This window comes from Sycon ciliatum, chromosome 2, assembly GCF_964019385.1.
Source record: "Sycon ciliatum chromosome 2, ocSycCili1.1, whole genome shotgun sequence".
Classification (NCBI taxonomy): Eukaryota; Metazoa; Porifera; class Calcarea; order Leucosolenida; family Sycettidae; genus Sycon; species Sycon ciliatum.
In genome coordinates, this window is record NC_088644.1 from 24,342,958 (window position 1) to 24,363,851 (window position 20,894).

A 20,894-nucleotide genomic window follows, 5' to 3' on the forward strand; every position below is an offset into this window, starting at 1 on the left:
TGATACACACACACACACACACACACACACACACACACACACACACACACACACACACACACACACACACACACACACACACACACACACACACACACACACACACACACACACACATGTACAGTGGGTTTGCACATGAACTAAGCAGTGATACACACACAGTGCAGTATGTTTGCACATGAGCATCATGACGATGATGATTAGCTGTCTGTAGTGAGCAATGATTGCGTGCTGCAGATGTGAAACGCACTACAGCAAACACACTCTAGACTGAAGCAATGGTCGTAACGTTTATTATGCTAGTGACTTTCAGATGAATTATTACTTCCTTGCGTCGGTGGTTGTTGAAGCCCTGGTATTATGTCAGAAGTTGAAAGGTTTGGTGTGTGTGTTGTCTGATATGTATTGATATGTATTGCCTTGTCCTTCTCCAGTGGTGACTTGTGGTGATCCGGGTCAACCGATCAATGGAGTGCGCATTGGCAGCACGTTCACGTACGGCAGTCAAGTGTTGTTTGAGTGTGTGCCCGGATACAACCTGGTGGGACTGCAGGAGTTGACGTGCGAGCTATCCGGCCGCTGGTCCGGTTCTCCGCCTACCTGCCGCCTCCTGGACTGCGCCGACCCCGGTTCTCCCATCAACGGCGATCGCTACCTGGACCGTACTACTCTGGGCGCTCGTGTCAACTTCACCTGTAACCCTGGCTACTCGCTGCGCGGCAGTGATCACAGAGAATGCTTGGCCAATGACGATGGAACGTCAGCAAATTGGAACCAGAACATACCCAACTGTGTTGGTAAGGGGCTGCTTTGCAGGCAGCAGCAGCTTTCTTTTGCCCAGCACGTCATTCATCTGCTGTTTGCAGTTGCTATGTACCCACCTGTCTTTACTTGTTGCCTTGCACTGTTTGTACCGTTAAGGATAATAGCATATGAAGTAGTACTAATATGAAGTTATGTACACTTTGCAGCCATTGACTGCACAGTAGCTGGCCAGGATTGGGACTACCGTAGTGTCTTGTATAAACATCTGTCTCATTTAGAAGCCTGTTTTGAAGGCAAGCCTGATTTTTCTAGATGTACTGTCGGCACATAATCCTGGTTTTAGTAAAGAAATCCAGGGTGTATGCTTGTTTCTTATCGATTGTTGTGGTGTTGTATCGTTGCCTCCACCAGAAATCACTTGCCTGGATCCGGGCCGTCCCGAGAACGGCGATCGCGTTGACGGCAACACTGGTCTGAGGTTCGGGTCCGAGGTCAACTATATCTGTGATACGGGATACGCCCTGGTTGGAGAGAGCCACGCACGCTGTATGGCTAATGGTCAGTGGAGCAATCTGCTGCCAAGCTGTCAAAGTAAGTCTGTTCTCATCACGCAAATCAAGTTAAAGGGCATCTGTAATGCTTGTATATGTATACCGCTGAAGAGTTGGCCTTTCTAGATTTTGATTTACATGTATGCAGTACTCATGGTTGGTGTTTATATGCAGTAGCTATAATTATTATCTTCCATTTAGCTCTAGAAGCGTGGTTCGGATTAGCTAGTATAAAGTGTGTCCGAGCAGGTATGTGTTTGTTGTGCCTGTGTCTGTATTTGTTTAGTTGTGGACTGTGGGGCTCGCGATGATCCAGCGTTCTCCACCAGTGTGGTTAGCAGCACGCAGTACGCAGGCTCTGCCGTGTACACGTGTAATACTGGTTACATGATGCTTGGTGCGCGCATGTCCACCTGTCAGGCCAACGGCCAGTGGTCTACGCTGCCTCCGGTCTGCATGCGTAAGTAATTGTCACTGTTCTTGCATTCGTGCTTCCTGGGAGCCTGTATCATCCCTTGAGAAAAGTATCGGTCTTACTGATAATCACACCGTTAACTCTCACGGTGCGCCAGCTCGCGGTCACTCCGAGACCACAGGTTGGCGTTGCTGGCTTGCCTCATCAGCACAGGTTCCTTCTTGGAGCCCCTACTCTTCCCCGCAGTGTTGTGTTTTTGTTTTGTTTTGTTTTTTTACGAGAAACCACGAACCTCGAGAACAGAATACTGCATGATAGAGGTGGTCCTGCTACTTCTCTCTCCTCTTCTTACGAGTAGGTTGTGTCTTCAGTAAGAAAACAACATTTTTTTAAACTGCCTTCGACATCGGGTTATCGACAATCCTATACTTAATCCTTGCACATGATGTCCCCTTCCTCCGTATCTCCTAAATGCATGGGTTACCCTTAGCAGCCTCTTGTAGTACTGTACCGCCCCACATGTTCATCATCATCACCATCATCATCATCACCATCATGTATACATGGTCTGTATGCTATGTCCTGTTAATGTTTTTCTCTGCCCCTCCACACTCCCAGGATATCTCTGCCCCTCCACACTCCCAGGATATCTCTGCCCCTCCACACTCCCAGGATATGTATGCAGGTTGTAGGGGTTTCGATGGTAAACCGGCATGCACCCGGATGACCATGTTACGTGACCAGTTTCTTAACACGTTCACTTCTTTCGTTTGCTTCCTATAGTGATCACGTGCGGAAACCCAGGAGTCCCGGCCAATGGCGTGCGAAATGGCGAAGTCTTCAGCTTTGGTGCCACTGTGTCCTTCACGTGCAACTCTGGCTACCGTCTGGTTGGTTCTCAGCAGTCCGACTGCACGTCGGCTGGCTTGTGGAGTAATCCAGCTCCTCGTTGTGTCTGTGAGTTCAGCCGATGCCCTGTTCACGTGTTTAGCAATAAGATGTTAGCTTCTGGCTACACAAGCGCCTCAGCATTCCTACTCTTGCACACATACCCCTCTGTCTGTACATGTACTCGTATGTGCCACTAAAAATATCCTTTTATAGATTCTGATGAGTATCACTGGAAAACGCTTGTTATGCCTGTGCATGTCCAGTCATGTACTACCTAGATGTTGTACTGTTGCAATGTCGAGTCATGTACTACCCGGTACTGTTGCAATGTCGAGTCATGTACTACCCGGTACTGTTGCAATGTCGAAGGCTACGAATGACCAATATCACATTACTAGCTTCTGTTCTTGATTCTAACATGACTTAATGTTTTAAAACATTGTTGTATGTATGGACTCGGATGGAGAGCCACTAGTGGTGTTAATTGGACATTATAGCGTAACGTGTAGTTCCTTGGTCCGGGTCTTCTTTCCTATAAATTGTATGTGTATGTGTGTTCTTTGTGTATGTGCAGTGTTGTCATGCCCCGACCCAGAGAGACCATTGAACGGAGATCGCGACTTCACGCTTACATCTATCGGTGCCATTGTCGACTACACCTGTAACACTGGATATAGCCTGCGCGGTTCCGAGCAGCGAACCTGTCAGCCCAATGCTGGTGGCCTCACGGCATCATGGTCCTCCACTCTGCCCACGTGCGAAGGTAAATCTGGAAAAGATGTTTTGCTCGCCTTGTTCTATTACAGTGTGCACTTGGCATGTTCCACAAGCATCTCATTTCATGATTGTGTTACATGTCACATGTGAAGAAGTACTGTGTGTGCTACATGTGAAGAAGTACTGTGTGCTACATGTCACATGTGAAGAAGTACTGTGTGTTGACGTTACTACTAGCCATGCTTCTATTAACAGCATGTCTGCTAGCACATGCACAGTAGAACAAAGTTTCAATCCAGGGAGACATACTTACCTAATCGAAACAGACTATATCTAGTCTCCATGAAGCTTTTTCAATGTCTATCCCATACTACTACCTTATGCACCCCAATCTTGAGGGTTTGAAGTGGAGACTCTATATCAGGGTCTTCCAACAGAATGAGTTATCAATCTTGCCCTGTAGGAGAATATAATATTATGTCTAGCCTTCTGATTGTTTGATTGTTTCTTGATTTGTTTTTTCCTTTCTTTGTATAGTTGTCGACTGTGGCAATCCTGGTCCTCTTTCTGGAGGTGTTGTTACCGGCTCTTCCTTCACGTACAACTCTCAGGTGTCATTCCGATGCAATACGGGCTACAACCTTGCCGGCTCAGAGCTGCGCACCTGCCTTGCTAGGGGCACTTGGTCCGGTGTGGCCACCACATGTGTCTGTGAGTGCTGACACTTGCTGATACTGCTGCTGCTACTGCTACTGCTACTAGTGCTGGTTAGGTGTCGGTTGTCTTGGCCCGCTGCTTGGCCACAGCTGTGGCTGGGCTAGCGGGGCAAGCTAGGCGCATAGCATAGTCTAGGTCATAGTATAGGCTTAGCCACTGGGGCCTCCAATCCACCCAATCCATAGTGCTAGCTAGCTAGCTATCAAAGTAGCAGCTGGGCGACTGTTGGCGGCAGTCGCCGGCGCGTACGCTATGACTGTTACGATGGGTGGCTCGGTGTTCTGTGTGCTTGTTGCCTGTGTGTCTGATGTGAATGATGTGCAGTGATCGACTGTGGCGATCCCGGAAACGTTGCCGATGGCGTACGCACCGGCCAATCCACCACCTACGCCAGTGCCGTTAGCTTTGTCTGCAACCCTGGCTACACATTGTTCGGCAGCCAGCGACGCACTTGCCAGGCCAACGCTCTTTGGTCTGGTCAACAGCCAACATGCCAGAGTAAGAGGCATGCTGTCATATACTTCAAAGTAGCTGTCCCAGAGTAGTTCTCCTCCTCATCTCTAGATCATTTTGCAGTTTCATTTCATGTGTGGCCGCATGGTGTAGCTAAGCGGACATGCTTCTCTCATCCTTTCTCTTTAAATTCTGGACATTACCATTTCTTGCGCAGTACCTTTAAAAAACCCTGCATCGAGTAGAATAGGATTGCTTGCACTGCTGTTGAAGTATAATTATCATGTTCCACCGGGATTACCATCATAACGTTCGGTGTTGCTAATTCCTTGCAAGGCAGGTTATGATTCTGGTTCTGAGCTTTGCTGTTCATCGCTATGTTTGGTTTGACTATGTGTCCTATTCAGTCGTGGACTGTGGAGATCCAGGCACACCAAGCAATGGTGGTAAGACACTGACCACCACCACCTACGGCAGCTCAGCCTCCTTCACCTGCAGCGAAGGTTACGAGCTGGTCGGCTCCTCCAGACGCGAGTGTACGGCCTCCGGACAGTGGAGCGGAACGCAGCCAGTGTGCAATGGTTAGTACATGTGTGTATGTGTGGATGCGTGTGTGTGTGTGTGTGTGTGTGTGTGTGTGTGTATGTGTGTGCGTGTGTTTGTGTGTGTGTGTGTGTTTGTGTGTGTGTGTGTGTGTGTGTGTGTGTGTGTGTGTGTGTGCGTGTGTGCGTGTGTGTGTGTGTGTCTGAGGTGTGTGTGTGTGTGTGTGTGTTGTGGTACTGCACTCCCTTCTACTGGCATGAATGTTATCTAGACGTGTAGTTGATTGCATTCTTGCCTTCATGTGTAAACTGACATCATATACTCTTCTCCTCTTCACGTCTTTTCTTCTCAGCTATCATCTGTAGCAACCCTGGAGACATTGAGAATGGTGGCCGCGACGGCTCGTCTCTCCTTCTCGGATCGACTGTGACCTATTTCTGCAACCCTGGCTACCAACTAGTTGGCAGTCGCCAGCGTACATGCCAGTCAAATGGCAGATTTGATGGCAACGCTCCCATCTGCCAGAGTGAGTCGATTTACCTGCAATAGTGCTAGTAATCTAGCGACATGCGTCTTTGCCATATTTTTAGTTGCTACAAGCTGACTAACAGTGGACGGTGGTTACGCATGACAATCAGATCTGCAACTGTGTATGACTGTAGAAATGCACATTTGGCCATCTACTCTAGTTTTATTACCTGGGCGGAAACTGGCAGTGTTTGGGTTTCATCCTGTCAACGTATTTGTTGCCTTTTATGATACGATGCTTTGCGTTAATCTATTTACTAAGTTGGCATGTATCACTATTTGTCCTTGTTTCAGTCATCTCCTGTGGAAATCCGGGCTCGCCTGACAATGGTGCTCGTCAAGGAAATGACTTCACGTTCACAAGCCAGGTGTCTTTCACCTGTAACACTGGCTATGTGCTGTCTGGATCGCGCATGAGAGTCTGCCTGGCCGATGGCACTTGGTCAGGACCACCAGCCGTCTGTACACGTAAGTGGTATAGTGTTTCACGGCTGCATGTATTCCCCCCCCCCCCCTACCCTATGGAACTGCACTGTGTTTTCCCTGGTTTTAAGAAGTTAAGACTTTCAGCATTCCACTTGAACACCAAGAAAAAACACAATTACAACAGCCGAAAGTGGCCAAAACGAGGTCAAAAGATAGTTCTTTCAGCTATTGCTCTACATCTTTCAGATATTCAAACTCAGTTCGACTCTCCGGAACTTGAAGAAGGGTGAAGGCAGTTTATTGTACCCTGTCTGCTCACAACTGCATCTAACAATGTAGACGCCAACCAGACTTATTCCAGAACAATCAGCCTATCAGCCTCATTGGATGTTGCATTGGGATGAACACATTCGCGCAAAGACTTGTTGGCATGCGTTTGGTTCGCACTCCCCTGCAATCGCACACTGGCAGACATACAACTGTGCTGGAGCTTGTCGGCATAGCCTCGCACACACGTAGTCTCGCCTATCCACACTGACCTTACATGAAAGCTTGAAGCCTTCATGGGCTTTGGAAGGGTTTCTTAGTTCAATGCTGAAATGGCTCTGGGGTGTATTGTGCGCGGCCCGGTGTCAAGTGTACCCTATAGCATGTCTGTGCCCATGGCCTGTGGTGCAGCGGGGTTACAGCAAGTTTTGCCTTGCTTCCAGTAGTAGAACGACGTAGGTCAGCGGCAAGGCTAGTGATGAAAGTGTTCGCATCGTTCTTTTTTCTGTCTGCAGTGATTACTTGCCCACCAGTGACATCTCCGGTCAACGGTGGCGTATCTGCACCATCTCTCAACTACTTGGGCGAGGCATCGTAAGTAAATCACATAAAGGTATTTCCCTTCAATTCCTCGCTATTCATGTGTTCTTCAACATCTCCGCCATGCTGTCAGCCACATTTTTAGTTAGGCATCCGATGGCAATCAGCTGTTCCACGGCAGACTCTTTGCAGTCACATTTTCGCGCTGAACACCCGTTCTCGTCCACTCAGACTTCTTCTTCTTCACCGTGTGTGTTATACTAACTCTCTGTGTGCTTTGCTCTGCGTTTGGCATTGCAGCTACACGTGCAACCAAGGCTATGCGTTGGTCGGCGCTATGACACGTACCTGCCAGGCCAATGGACAGTGGAGTCTGTCTGCACCTGAATGTCAATGTAAGTGAACGCCGCGCCGCAACAAAGTTGACCCGAGGGCTCGCATACGTGTTCGCGTACGTGCAGTAGTAGTAGTAGCTATTGTCAAGAAGGGAAGGATCCTACCGGCAAATACTAAGTAGAAAATAGGTCACGGAATAAAGTCACAGCAGGCTTAGCAACTGCTTGATGACTGGACATAGTCAGGAATGTTTTGGTATACGCAAGTCGCAAGGCCATGACCCTGGCGTGGGAAGGTTGTCTGATCTGGTTTCGCGTGACAAAGCATGTGTGCTTGCTCAATCACGGTGCTTGGTTCTGACGTACGCTAGATTTCCAATGTACACGGATATGGCGAGAGAAATTTAACCTCATGACTAAAGCAGCGCCGCCTTTGAGTGCACAGCATAGTGTGTGTAGTGCTGGGGCTGCGTAGCGTCTGGCGCTATTTTATTCATGCGGTTGGATTTCTCTGGCTAGCACCGGATATGGACAGTTGAGAAGTATTTTCACCGTTTCCTCTGTCACTCTCTCTCTCTCTCTCTCTCTCTCTCTCTCTCTCTTACTCTCTCTCTCTCTCTCTCTCTTACTCGCTCTCTCTCTCTCACTCTCTCTCTCTCTCACTCTCTCTCTCTCCCTCCCTCTCTCTCTCTCTCTCTCTCTCTCTCTCTCTCTCTCTCTCTCTCTCGCTCTCTCGCTCTCTCGCTCTCTCGCTCTCTCTCTCTCTCTCTCTCTCTCTCTCTCTCTCTCTCTCTCTCTCTCTCTCTCTCTCTCTCAGCTTGGCATTTGGATTGTGGGAATGCGGGAATACTTATTGGTTGCATCTTACTCTCTGTTTGCATTCTGTGTGTCACTGTGTGCGTGTGCATGTGTGTGTGCATGTGTGTGTGTGTGTGTGTGTGTATGCGTGCGTGCGTGTTTGTATATGCTGTATATTAACAGTGGTGTCATGCTGTGAGCTGACTGCACCGCTCCATGGATCCATGACTGGCAGCACCTTCACCTACGGAAACAACCTTGGCTTCCAGTGTGATGAAGGCTACATCTTGTCTGGCTCCATTCAGCGCACCTGCCAAGCTGATGGAACCTGGACAGGCACACCAGCTCATTGTCGCCGTAAGCACGCTGCATTCACTGCATATCCAGTTTTTTTTGTTTTCCTGGTCTCAGTACTACCAGGCATGCCATTCTAATTGCACACGTTGAGTGCCTTGACATTTTAGCATCATCATTTCCCCCAGTAGTATGAACCAGCTGAGCCAGGGCAACGTAACCTGGCTGAAAATGTGGTGTGCGGGAGTATTCCCCCCAGTGTGTAGCCAATGTGGTGTGCGGGGGTATTCTCCCCAGTGTGTAGCCAGCGCTTCAGCACTACTTGTGGTGTTGTCCTCGGTCCTCTTTTTGTCATAGTCTCCATCTCCATTGGTGTTCTTGTTGTTCCCGTCGTTGCCCATTCCAGGACGTTTCTGCGAAGACCCTGGCACTATTGAGAATGGCATTCGTACCGAGATCAGCCTTGCAATTGGAGGCATTGCCGCTTACCAGTGTAATGAAGGATATCGTCTGTCAGGACAGGCTCGCCTTACTTGCCAGTCGGACGCCACCTGGTCTCACCCTCTGCCAATGTGTATTTGTAAGTAGCTGGTCTCACCCGCTGCCAATGTGTTTTTAACTTTTTGTAAGTGCATGTAGTGGCAAGGAAACGCTCACCAATAGTGTCTGCATGATGGCTATTGTGAGGAAGACGACAGTAGTGAGGATATTGTGTTGCCCGTGTGTCACGCATTGCTCTCAATTGTTCTTTGTTGACCGCCAGGAATACGAACTCATCCTTCTTGTTTTTCTCTTCCCTTCTCTCTTTTTTCTTACCGTTGTAAAAATAAACAGTGGATGTGTGCGTTGATCCTGGTGCACCGGCTAATGGCAGGCGCATCGGCGACACATTCAGCGTAGGCTCGTCAGTCCAGTTTGAGTGTAACGATGGCTACACGCTGAATGGTGCAGTGACCTTGAACTGCTTGTCAAGCGCAAGATGGGACAGAGTCCGGCCTACCTGTGATCCGAGTAAGTTTTCACAAGCTGGCAAAGTAGAGGGTATGCGATTATGTCACAACTGTGCTTGCAAAAGACAACTGATTACTTGATGACCAATTCCCGTAGTGTATGAAGCGCATAGAGTTAGCCCGTGCCACAAACTTGCTATCTTTTAGAGTCTTTGTTTGAGTGACAAGCGGTACAATTGTGTTGTGTCCTTTGCTGTCCAGACTGCCAGGTTGGTGATTGGACTGGTTGGTCGGCTTGTAGCGTGACGTGTTTGGCTGGAATGCAGACACGTTCTCGTGAAATCACTCAGGCTTCTGGTGGTATTGGTACACCGTGCCCCAACCTGATGGAAACGATGGCATGCAGTCTCCGTGATGACTGTGGTAAGTGTGTGTGTGTGTGTGGTTGTGTGTGTGGTTGTGTGTGTGTGTGCGCGCGTGTGTGTGTGTGTGTGTGTGTGTGTGTGTGTGTGTGTGTGTGTGTGCGTGTGTGTGTGTCTACACCACACAGAGTACATTTTACCAGTAGGTCTACCAGCCCCTCTAGCCGTGGTAACTGAGTACTGGAGACCCAGAGCCGATAGACGCACCAACAACCCCAGCCATGAAAGCTATACTGACGACACACTTGTTTGTGCAGTCGAAACTAGTCCATCTTTCGAATGCTTTTGTAGAAAGGCAGCCTTCTGCCGGAAAGCAGTACCTACATATAGAGTGATAGTTGGTACCTGGAACTACCCAGCACAGCTTGCCAAGTCAACTGAGGTATCTGGGAAGAAGTGAGCCGTTCACCAATTTTTTTGTGAAGCCAATGTTCCTGAACTTTCAATTTCGTTCACCTGCCAAAATCGATTTCTTGACCAGGCTGTGTAGCTCTATTGATACTAATTTGATAGAATTTAAAAAATGTTCCTAAGATGAACGGTTTGTTGTCTTTTTCCTGTGATATTTACTTACACTGCAGGGTGTGGTAATTACGCGCTGGGTAGCATCCATTCATCCATTCGCCAAGCCCGACAGAATGTAGCCACTGACATCATCATCGCCGTTGATGAGTCCTCCTCCATGGGTATCTATCACGCCTGGCTTGCTGGAACCATTGGACAGCTGGAAGAGTCTCTGGTCAATGACGGCATCGGCAGCAGCCCCGAGCTAAGAAACCAGTATTCTCTGGTTGGTTTCGGCAGAGATGAATTAGCAAATGGTGACATTTCCGGTGTGCTGCCGCATGCCTTCAAGAACGCCCAGGGCAGCGCTTGCTTCAACATTGGTGACTACTATGCAGCCAACAGTGAGCTGCAAGAAGGTGGTAACATTGAGGATGGATACTTGGCCATCAAGTACGCGCTGCAAAACCTCACCGATAACTCTGGTCGCAACTGCCTCCGTCTTGGCCAGCAGAACGTTGCAACAAACCTCATCTTCATTACGGACGAAGAGCGCGACATCTTCTCCCCCCATGGCTCGGATCTCACACGCTCGGCCATCAAGAGGCTTGTCCGCAGATCTGGTGCCATTCTGAACGTGGTCGTAGACCAGGAGTTCTTCTGTGACACTGAACGTGCTTTCGGTTTGGACTCTGAACAGATTGGTTATGTTGTTAGACAGGGAGGTACGTACTCAAACTGCACATTGGGCAGGCCAGGAACTGGCTACCTTACCACCAGAAGAGATTACACTAGCGTTGCACTGGAACTCGGTGGAGCCGCCTGGGACATCAAGATCTTGCGAACCGGTGGTCCCGTCGGCACGTCCTTCACCAACGCTTTCCTGAAGGTGAAGACGAAGGAAGTGACACGCCAGATTGACCAGTGCCGCCGCTGTACGTGCCTGGATGATGGCAGGACATCTAGACTGTCCTGCGCTGTAGCCAATGACCAGGAAGTCTGCAAACAGGAGGCAGCGGACGGAGTTGTGAGGCAGGGCCGTTGACGACAATCACCACACATAGCAATCCTCAAGCAGGTAAGCGGCCTGTGCCAGTGATTGGGATGATGTGGCTGTTCAAGTACATGCTTGGGCCATGCTCATCATCAGCATGTTAATCTGCTCATTTGTAGTACACGGGGACCCACAGTACACTAATGTTTGGAGAGCAGGCCGGCATTATTTCTTCTTACCAGAATTAGGACTGAGATGCGATGATTAGTTGAAGCTTGCGTTACCATGGTTGAAATGCATGTGCCAACATTAGACCTGCATTGAAAAGTTCTTATTAGATATACAGTGTACAATGCATGGGGTCGCTTTCACTCAAAGTTTGTTGTAGCCGATGGAGTTCGTTGCAGACATTGACGTTTGTTTTCTTTCTGCTGTCCCTGCTTCCTGACAGATTTCTACGTAATGCAGACTGGGTTTGCATTGCAATATGAGTACAGTGCTGCCTGAGAATCATTGGCATTGTACCGGTGGTCATCATCATCATCATCATCGTTATAGTATGTGCTACGCTACCATTGTTGACATTCATTCTAGCATGACATTGCACTGTGCTGGCCACCCTTTGCCTGCCATCGGGCTGTACTGTATTTGCCAACCCTTCTTCCTTGTGTCTTCGACTGCGCACAGTGGTGCTGTGGCAATGCTCAATATAAGAGCCGCTGCTCGGTGCTGGCCTGTATCATGACCTACAAATCATGTTGCTTTCTCCTTCACGCACTGGCACTATCCGTTCAATTTCTCTTACTCCGAGCCCCTAAGGGTACTCTCTTGTCATTTGTTGTTGCCGACATCTTCCACAAATCAGTCTCTATATTGATCAGCTAGTTTCTTTTGAAATCCCACACTACTGTCAACTGATCCAAGGCTATTGGTGATCCTTGCAAATGCCGCTATCATCTACTATCTACTGAAATACTACAAGCTGCAGTAACTACTAACCGTTGTTAGTATAGCCTTCGCCGCCGCCGGCCTGTGTGAGTATCGAATCAGCTGTAAAGCTATGGTGACTACAAAGGAGTACTAAAACGACTTTTCTTTTAGTACTGCCTGGTGACTACCAAGACCATTCGACTCAACCCCCCCCCCCCCCCCTCCCCCCCCCAAGACTACTCAGGAGTTATGTACTCTTGCCAGTCTTGGCAATAGTCTTGGTCCAAGGAAGCTGAGACGCTCCCTTCCTCCTTTATTCCCAATCGAACTCGTGCACTTCCACCGAAACTGGGTGACTGCGCCCTACAAGATGGGGGGATTCGTACCGTGTGTCCGCACCTTTAAAGCCATGGAGGTATATTCAATTATAGAGACAGTCTCGGCTTCATAATAAAAATGACATTTGAAGTATGTTTTGTAAAAATGAAGGAATAAGTACTATACTACGAACTTACAGCCCGGCAGGAAGGGTGAACAAGTGGATTTAGATTGAAATTTCTGTGCACACGTTGACTTTTACAGCATGGCGTAGCGGGTGAGTCATTTTGCATCTAGCATAGCTAGGAAAGCAGCGGTGTTTTCGGTGACATACGGTATGCAAAATGTCACTAAAAGCGCAATTTCGTTCTTTAAAAAAGCACGGATGACCGCGATTGGTCCATATGTTGAAGTCTTTTGGACACTGAGACATTAAATTTTGATAAATACCCACACTCATTAGTGACCACCTTCAACAGTATCAAATTCAAATAAAGTTGCTTTGACTCGATAAATACCACTGCATGCACTTTTCCATGTAGCACTGCGCTTTTCCCTAAAAAGGAGTATTACTTTATAAACATTAACTGGTTTGAGGAAAACTTTATAACAGTGGTGAAAAAGGTATGTTATTGCAATAAATCCTGAGGCTACTACATCATGCATTGGTATATTTATTATACAGAATGTTGACCTTCACTTTCCCTAAAAAGGAGTATTTTATAAACAGTATTTATTTTAGGGGAAGAGTGTGTTGCTCCCTACGTACGTGGGAGCTCGCGGTTTTCCTGCCGACTTGAATTCTCACTTGACTGACTCCCCTACTAGTAATACTATCGCCGAAGTCGCACCAACCTCTTGTTCACAGTATTTATTTTAATATTTAATATTATTGGCTTTTGAGCCAATAAAATTTAATACTGAAGTTGATTGTTCCAACCAGGAACACACGCTTCTTGCCGAACTTGACACTTGACTGACTCACGACTGCCATCCGGAGCACACGAGGAGCACGTCGCACCTTCCACTCGGCAAACCTGCAAGAAAGCACCACTCCACGTGTGCTCCGGATGGCAGTCGTGAGTCAGTCAAGTGTCAAGTTCGGCAAGAAGCGTGTGTTCCTAGTTGGAACAATCAACTTCATGACTATTACCGCCGAAGTCGCAACTTCTAAGTTCGTATTGTTGTCCCTCACGCGGACGTGCGACTAGTTGTTGGAGGTGACAGCGTTGCGAATAGCTATACTGGCTCTCAACGTCTGTTTATCACAACTCCATGAGCGACTCTGACTCACGCTGCTACCTGGAGCTTCACGAGGTGTTTGTCGCGCTAGAAACAAAGCGTCTCTGTAAGTTTGTATCCCTGGTGATGGTTTGGCCTGGAGAGCAGTATATAAGTGGTGCTTTTCAGGCACAATCTTCCTCAGCCTACTCAAGCTCAACTGATGAGGGGTGAATTCCCCGAAACACCGTGTATTGAGCAGGGAGTGGTGCTTTCTTGCAGGTTTGCCGAGTGGAAGGTGCGACGTGCTCCTCGTGTGCTCCGGATGGCAGTCGTGAGTCAGTCAAGTGTCAAGTTCGGCAAGAAGCGTGTGTTCCTAGTTGGAACAATCAACTTCATGACTATTACCGCCGAAGTCGCAACTTCTAAGTTTAAACTTAATACTGTTTATAAAATACTCTGAAAAGAATTGGGGTGGACACACCCATTCCCATAGCGCTGCACATCACATCCGAACCAGTTCCGTTATTTTTTACGTTTCGGCACTTGGCCATCGTCAGGTAAATGAATACCGTGGAAGCCACACAAGAGCAGTATATACCAGGGAGTCGTAAAATACTATATACGCAGAGTGTAGCGCCAAAAAAAGATGCGAATTATGTCACCTAGTACGCAGAAGGGGGGGGGGGGGGCAGAGAGAGAGAGAGAGAAAAGGTGCAACTAGCACATCACGGAGAAGCAGCAGAAGGTAGCGCGCATTGTGCTCTGTGAATGGCGTTACGCAGAGTGTAGCGCCAAAAAGAAAATAATGATGCGAGTTATGTCACCTCTATACAGAGGGGGGGGGGGGGGGGGGGAGAGAGAGAAGGTACAACTGTGCATATCACGGAGAAGAAGAGCGCGCCGTTGTGCTCTACGAAGTGAGGGTACATGCCAAATAATTATGGTGTTAATTCTAGCACATTACAGGAGGGGAGCACGGAGGCCCATGCGCCAATGCACTATGAGGTTAAACTTCCATGCCACTGTTACCACCAGGGACGCCACGAGGCATCAGAAACAGAATGGATTTGAGTGACCCGCCTCATAATTATTATATTCAGTGATAACGTTATTGAAGTAGCAGCAGGGGAAGCTGAGAAAATTCACAACAAATCCCATCCGGTGCTTATGTTCACATGGGGCTTAGCATCACGAATCTCAATCGCCTCGCGCAGTTTGCGACGGGCTCGATCAGGCTCTCTTCCTATTACTTCAACTGCAGAGAATGCGCTTTGCCCATAGTTGAGCTTGCATGCAGGGTGAGTGGTACGAAAATGTTGGCCCCATGGCTTGTCGAGTTCCTGTCGTCTTGCCTCACCATTATGTTCTTCCAGGCGAGTTTCCAGAAAGCGGCCAGTCTCACCAACATTATTGTTCCGGACATTCTTTGCACTCCAGCTGATATACAACATTCCTCTGCATACATACATCCTGTCCCCCGGATATACACGAGATACACGGCCCCTTTGGGTGACCTCTCTTTTTCGGTTGTAGCGGATTTGCAGCCTTGACACATAGAGGAGGAACGAGGGCGGAGCGACACAATAGGGACCTTTCGCACCCCGCGTACGGATACGAAACGAATGCTGATTTGTCACCTGGGTTCGAGGATTCGTCAGAGTCCCTGCGGAGAACTCGTTTTCACGAATGGCAGCCTCTTCATTCGTGGCACGCTCCGAATCCGTCAGGTACACATTTATTTGGATAGGTACACATGTTTTGCAAGGTACACATTTTTCCCTTGATTCCATGATCCATGCACGTGTGCGTGTAAAAACCCGTACGCCAAGCTACCGGCGCCCGCGGCCGTAGTTGCCATGCACATTTGCATTATAGCAATAAAAACTGCTTTATGGCAGTTTTCTAAAAAAAGTTATTGTGTTCTAGTCCATGGACCCCGTCTAAAAAGTAAGAAATTAACGAAATGTGATAGCTGAAAATTAAAATTTCACACAAAACCTCACAATAATCACAACACTTGAAATGCTGCTTTCAACACTAAACTTGTACTCCACGAACAATTGGCAACATGCATGCATAGGAAAGAGGATCACGAGGAGAAAAGGTCTTCTACATGTAGCTTTTCATTCTGTGCGTGATTATTGTGAGGTTTTGTGTCAAATTTTAATTTTCAGCTATCACATTTCGTTAATTTCTTACTTTTTAGACGGGGTCCATGGACTAGAACACAATAACTTTTTTTAGAAAACTGCCATAAAGCAGTTTTTATTGCTATAATTTCTTCTGTTTTTTCTGTCACCAATCAATGAAATGCCCTATCAATATGTAAATGATGGCCTTCACATCATATCAATACCGTATTATACGCATTGATGTGCAAGCCTTTTCTTGCAGAAAATGGGACTAGCATGTTCTTCTGCGGGGATACATGTGAGTAGTGGTGGACCGTGGTGATACCTTTTTTATACGGAGGTCATTCTGTGCATGTTGCTGTAGCAGAATTTCATAAAATTGTCTTGCCTTTCAGATATTTCAGATTTCCCCACCCTCGATCAGATTTATTTGAGAAATGTAACCAGGTGCGTGTCGCAGATGTTTTTGTTGATTCTGTGTTTATAATGGTTTATAATCATGGGTTATCGTGATAAGGTCATCCTGCACTGAAATCGTAACCCTGTTGATGTCGATACAACTTTTGGAAGTAGTTCAATGACTTCGAACTGTTAGTCCACGATTTTCTAAAACAACACAGCAAAGGAGGAACAATAAACATGTATTAAAATGTAAACAAATACATTGCTGAGTCCGACACCTCGTTCCAACAACTACACTGATCCTGAGGATAAAAGGGGCAAGGCTATGGTTGGAGGTACTGAGAGATAAACAAGGCACTCCATAATAATAGAATCGTACACATTTTTTGGTGAGTATGAATGATATCCAGTCGAACCTCTTTAGGACGAACACCAAGGGACCGATGGTATTTATTCTGTGAGTTTGTCTTAACCTATTTTCTAACCAGTGAATACAATTATTTCTCCAATAGACATACGAATAGATTTCTTCTACAGCGAAAGATTCTAAGCCACACCAACTCATTGACTCGTCTCGTATGAAACAAATGAGTCACTAGAGAGGTTCTGCAAAACGAAAATGCGTACAAACAGTCGTTCCACGTCCTGAAGTGCGAAACTTCGCACGAACTTTCGCAACTTTGGACGCGAAACTTGCAGGGAACGCGAAATGAACAGTCGTACACACTTTCGTGAGATCGGGTCATGGCGTACGTGCACTTGGCCCGCGCAAACTACGAAAACGTGCAGAACGCAAAGTTTGTGCAAAAATTCGTACACACTTTCGCAATGACTGTCGCGAAACTTCGTTCGAATTATCGTTTTGCAGAACCTCTCTACTGAACGTTTCTTTAGCAACATGACGGCAACTGAAACAGCAATAGAGAAAGTACGATACATGTACAGCACATTCTTGCAGGTACTACAAACAGATTGCAGATCGTAATTCTTGCCTTGGCGGCACGAAACTTCATTTGGGGCAGTGCAATCTCGGCGGAACTCACAAATATTAAATCAAACATCCCAGACTCGAGTAAACAAATCTAATCATACAAGTTTACTGAACCTCTCCACAATGGAGATTTTCCATTTATTTTGCAAACTCGGTCAATGGGTCCTTGAACCTTTCCCTCCAGATTGGGAACTGCCAACGATAGTATGCCACTGACCAGTGCCTTACTTGTAACGTACCAATGTACAATGAATATGAGTATTTCGACAACACATCTAACATAAGCCTTACCGTCAAGAAGGTGAACTCGCGTTCTTCGCACACTGTAGACAAGGGCAAAGAGATAAATATGGATCTAAATCCGAATAAAATCAACACACGTTTCCGTAAATGAAAGGGTGAGCATAAGCAAATGAATCGAAGGAAACCGGTCAACTCAGAGATCACCTGTCATCGAGTATTCCGTAAAAGGGGGCCTCGGCAGCGGAAAAGCTAAATTTAGAAAAGAGATCCTGCCAGCTTTTCCATTATTTATTGCATTCCGCCCAAAATGAGCACACTTTTCGTAAATGAAAGAGTCAACACAAGCAAAAGAATCAAAGGTAACTGGTCAACTCACCTGTCGATATTGAGTAATATTCCGCGAAAGGAGGTCTCAGCAGCGCCGAAACGAAATAAGCCAGGCCAGGATCTAGGAGACGAAATATCCGAAACAGCTCATACAAGAAGCAGTTCCAAAGGAGGAAGTTCCTCGCGCATGCACATCCGAACACGGACTGCACTGCATGCAACACAATGTCTGCCGTGCACGTGCACAGCACGCGGCTACCAACCGTTGGTAGATCTATACCGAGCACCTTACGTAGAGACTTACGTAGCCTAAGTGAAATACCGAGCACCTTACGTAGAAACTTACGTAGCATAGCGGTGTCGTTTTTCTTGCCATGTGAACACAATAATAGAAAAGCTGACAGGATCGCTTTTCTAAATGACGACTTGCGAAACCTGAAATCTGTTTTCAACGAAACGATTACGAGCCGAATCAAACTTTCGTTTCGCATTCGTTTCGTAGCAAATACGAAAGGTCCCTAGTGTGCGCCTCAGGCTACCAGTGTGCTCATATACGACTCTAACCGGAATTTTATACTTTCTGATTGCTTTATTCACTGCTTGATGTACTTTATCTGACTTATATTGAAGCTTTAGAAATGCGCAGCATGGGTTGGCACGGCGACGACGCTTTGGCCTTATGGAGGCAGTGCGTGCCTCTTCAATGATTCTCTCTGGGTAAATGTTCAATCTTTAAAAGTGTTCATGAACCCTCGCTTCACTTTCTGCATGCATTCTGGTATTCGATGAGAGCCTCTGAGCTCTTAGGAATTGTGACGAAGCAACTGCCAATTTGATATGGTGGGGAACTGCCGAAGTATAATCAATGAGTAGACCGCTAGCACATGCCTTCTGGTACAGCTTGTATGCCAGCTTGCCTTCCTGGATCATAATTGTGATATATATAAATCATTATTAAACTCAATCTCGTAGCATATGCACGCATTGCTAATGCGGGGAGCAACCCCAGAGATGAGGGCGATAACCAGCCATGGTAAAAGTACAAGAGAAAACAAGAAAACAGTGGAAAGAAAGGAACAGGGAGGAAAACAAAGCTCAGCCAAGAAAGGAACAGGGAGGAAAACAAAGCTCAGCCAATTAAGTGAGATAGCCGGAAATTAATAGCTAAACACGCGTGAGTGCTGCAGGAAAACGCAACTCAGTACAAACAACTTGGCGAAACTGAGACATGCTGTGGCAGTGGTGGGCGAGGCTTGATAGCTTGAGCCAGTCAGAATAGGAATAAAACAAAGGGGATTTTGTAAACTGGACAGTGCGCCGAAGTGGCAGAATTCTGCTGCGGGGATTCAGCAGAAAAATTTTGTCACAGAGCGAGCATTGACAGGACTTCCAGATCTGACAGAACTGACAGAACTAGCCGTGCGCTGTCCAGATGACAGAGGATCGCTGAGAGAGCGTGAAAGAGATCCATCAGCTCCACAGGATGCGGAGTAGGAAGAACTCGCAGAACGACTTGAAAAGGCCATGGCGAAAAAATCTTGACACCACGTGCATCAACACAGCTACATGTTCATGTATACAGAAGCTTGCGAGAAAGAAGCGAAAGTTCGAAACGTAAGATCTTCAAGTTTCGCGATCCTCCTTGCGAAAGTTCCTTTCCTTTTTCGTTACTCGTGCCCAGACTACGTCTAAGTACAGTGAGTATCGTTTATAAAGTGACCGGGTGGAACGATATACCGGATAGAACTCGCCAAAATCAAAATCAAATCACAAAAAAATCAGCTAAAATATCACTATACACACTATTATCGGCTGTACTCTTGGCTATACCGATATATCGCTTATTGTGATGGGCTTCAGGAAGCAAACCATATCAAATGCACAGGAAAATATCGCATATACTGATCAAGGGTGATGATCACAAAACAAGTGTTCTTCCAATATAATTCACTTCTTCCAAAACTGATCCAGAGTTGCCTGGATGCATCTGGCAGCAGACGTGATTGAGAGAAAATTCTTCCCTGTATGCTGTAAAAGCAGCCACATGTACACGTGGCTGCTTTTCATTTTTTTTTTTTTTTAGTTTTTCAAAATTCTTCCTTCATCTACAAAGACAAGTGAGCTACAAACTGTTACTTTTGCAACAGACGACACAAACTCACACACAAAGACTATTTATTTTTTATTAAGTACTGTACAACCCGGTACAAGACACAAAAATGTAGATCTACGTCACGTCAGTCAACAACAAAAAATAAACTCTGTACTGTAGATACATATGTACATGTAGGCAATAATTTACAGGAAAGTGGAAAAGCCTCTTGTACGGGCAAGAACAAAGTAATACAGCTAGCGTGTGTTGAAGAAGAAAATGAGCGGAAACGTACTATGCTGTGAAACACGCATGAGGCATAATCAGGGCAAATGACAGCTGAAAAGAAAAGGAAAGAAAACAAACACACACACGTACACACACACACACACACACACACACACACACACACACACACACACACACACACACACACACACACACACACACAACAACAACAACAACAAGTGACATACGCGGCTGCTTTTCATGCTTTTTCCAGCATGTACGCATCATTTCATGCACAGTCATGTGCCATGCGTCAGTCAATGACAGTCATACATGCAAATCGGCTATAGTGATGCACCGGATATAGTGATAAATTATTGAAAATCAAAGGGGCACGTTATATCCACTATTTACTGTAAGTAGTTACGAATTTTCGTTATGCACAACCTCTCTATTGCTTCCGTCGTGTTAGCCTACTCCTTTTTAGTTTTAGGGAACGTGAAGTAAAGGTCAACATTACATGTATGTACGTGTATAATAAATGTACAATCATGTACATGTAGTAGCCTCAGAACAATTTCATCCCAGTGTTATAAAAACCTCGGGGGACCTCGGTTTTTATACTGGTGCTCGAAGGCAATAAAATCCTTCGACTCTACATTTATTGTACATTACCATACAATTACAAACTCCCTGGTTTTAATATGTACGAGTAGATCTGCTCTTGTTATTATTTTGCCTGTGCGAGATTGCGCGCATGCAGTATTTATACTACAAATTGTAGTAGTACGAGCTCGTAGATCTACTCCGGAAGTGTACCCGTACTCTTAGATTTTGCTCCTTCTCTTCGACCTACACGATGACCTTGACCACCGGTAGCATAAGATTTCATGATCA

General features: G+C 46.6%; 1 protein-coding gene and 1 long non-coding RNA gene across 2 annotated transcripts in view; one reads left to right on the plus strand and one right to left on the minus strand.

Moving 5' to 3' along the window:
* The window catches only part of LOC135809320 (sushi, von Willebrand factor type A, EGF and pentraxin domain-containing protein 1-like), a 31,939-nt gene extending 19,835 nt beyond the window's left edge, over positions 1-12,104 (plus strand). The window contains exons 39-56 of the mRNA XM_065322654.1: positions 435-797; positions 1,177-1,356; positions 1,603-1,776; positions 2,515-2,688; positions 3,197-3,385; positions 3,877-4,050; positions 4,381-4,554; positions 4,917-5,090; positions 5,405-5,578; positions 5,875-6,048; positions 6,789-6,867; positions 7,114-7,208; positions 8,130-8,303; positions 8,647-8,820; positions 9,075-9,251; positions 9,452-9,613; positions 10,194-11,194; positions 11,562-12,104. Of these exons, the coding sequence (XP_065178726.1) occupies positions 435-797; positions 1,177-1,356; positions 1,603-1,776; positions 2,515-2,688; positions 3,197-3,385; positions 3,877-4,050; positions 4,381-4,554; positions 4,917-5,090; positions 5,405-5,578; positions 5,875-6,048; positions 6,789-6,867; positions 7,114-7,208; positions 8,130-8,303; positions 8,647-8,820; positions 9,075-9,251; positions 9,452-9,613; positions 10,194-11,161 (3,779 nt within the window). The 3' untranslated portion in view covers positions 11,162-11,194; positions 11,562-12,104. The remainder of the gene's footprint in view (positions 1-434; positions 798-1,176; positions 1,357-1,602; positions 1,777-2,514; positions 2,689-3,196; positions 3,386-3,876; positions 4,051-4,380; positions 4,555-4,916; positions 5,091-5,404; positions 5,579-5,874; positions 6,049-6,788; positions 6,868-7,113; positions 7,209-8,129; positions 8,304-8,646; positions 8,821-9,074; positions 9,252-9,451; positions 9,614-10,193; positions 11,195-11,561) is intronic.
* A 4,138-nt stretch (positions 12,105-16,242) lies between these two features.
* On the minus strand, positions 16,243-18,040 carry LOC135809323 (uncharacterized). The gene is made up of 3 exons (XR_010552182.1): positions 17,727-18,040; positions 17,399-17,430; positions 16,243-16,320 (listed from the first exon to the last, which is right to left on the minus strand). It is a non-coding gene; the product is annotated as an uncharacterized LOC135809323 (long non-coding RNA).
* Between the last annotated feature and the right edge of the window lie 2,854 nt (positions 18,041-20,894).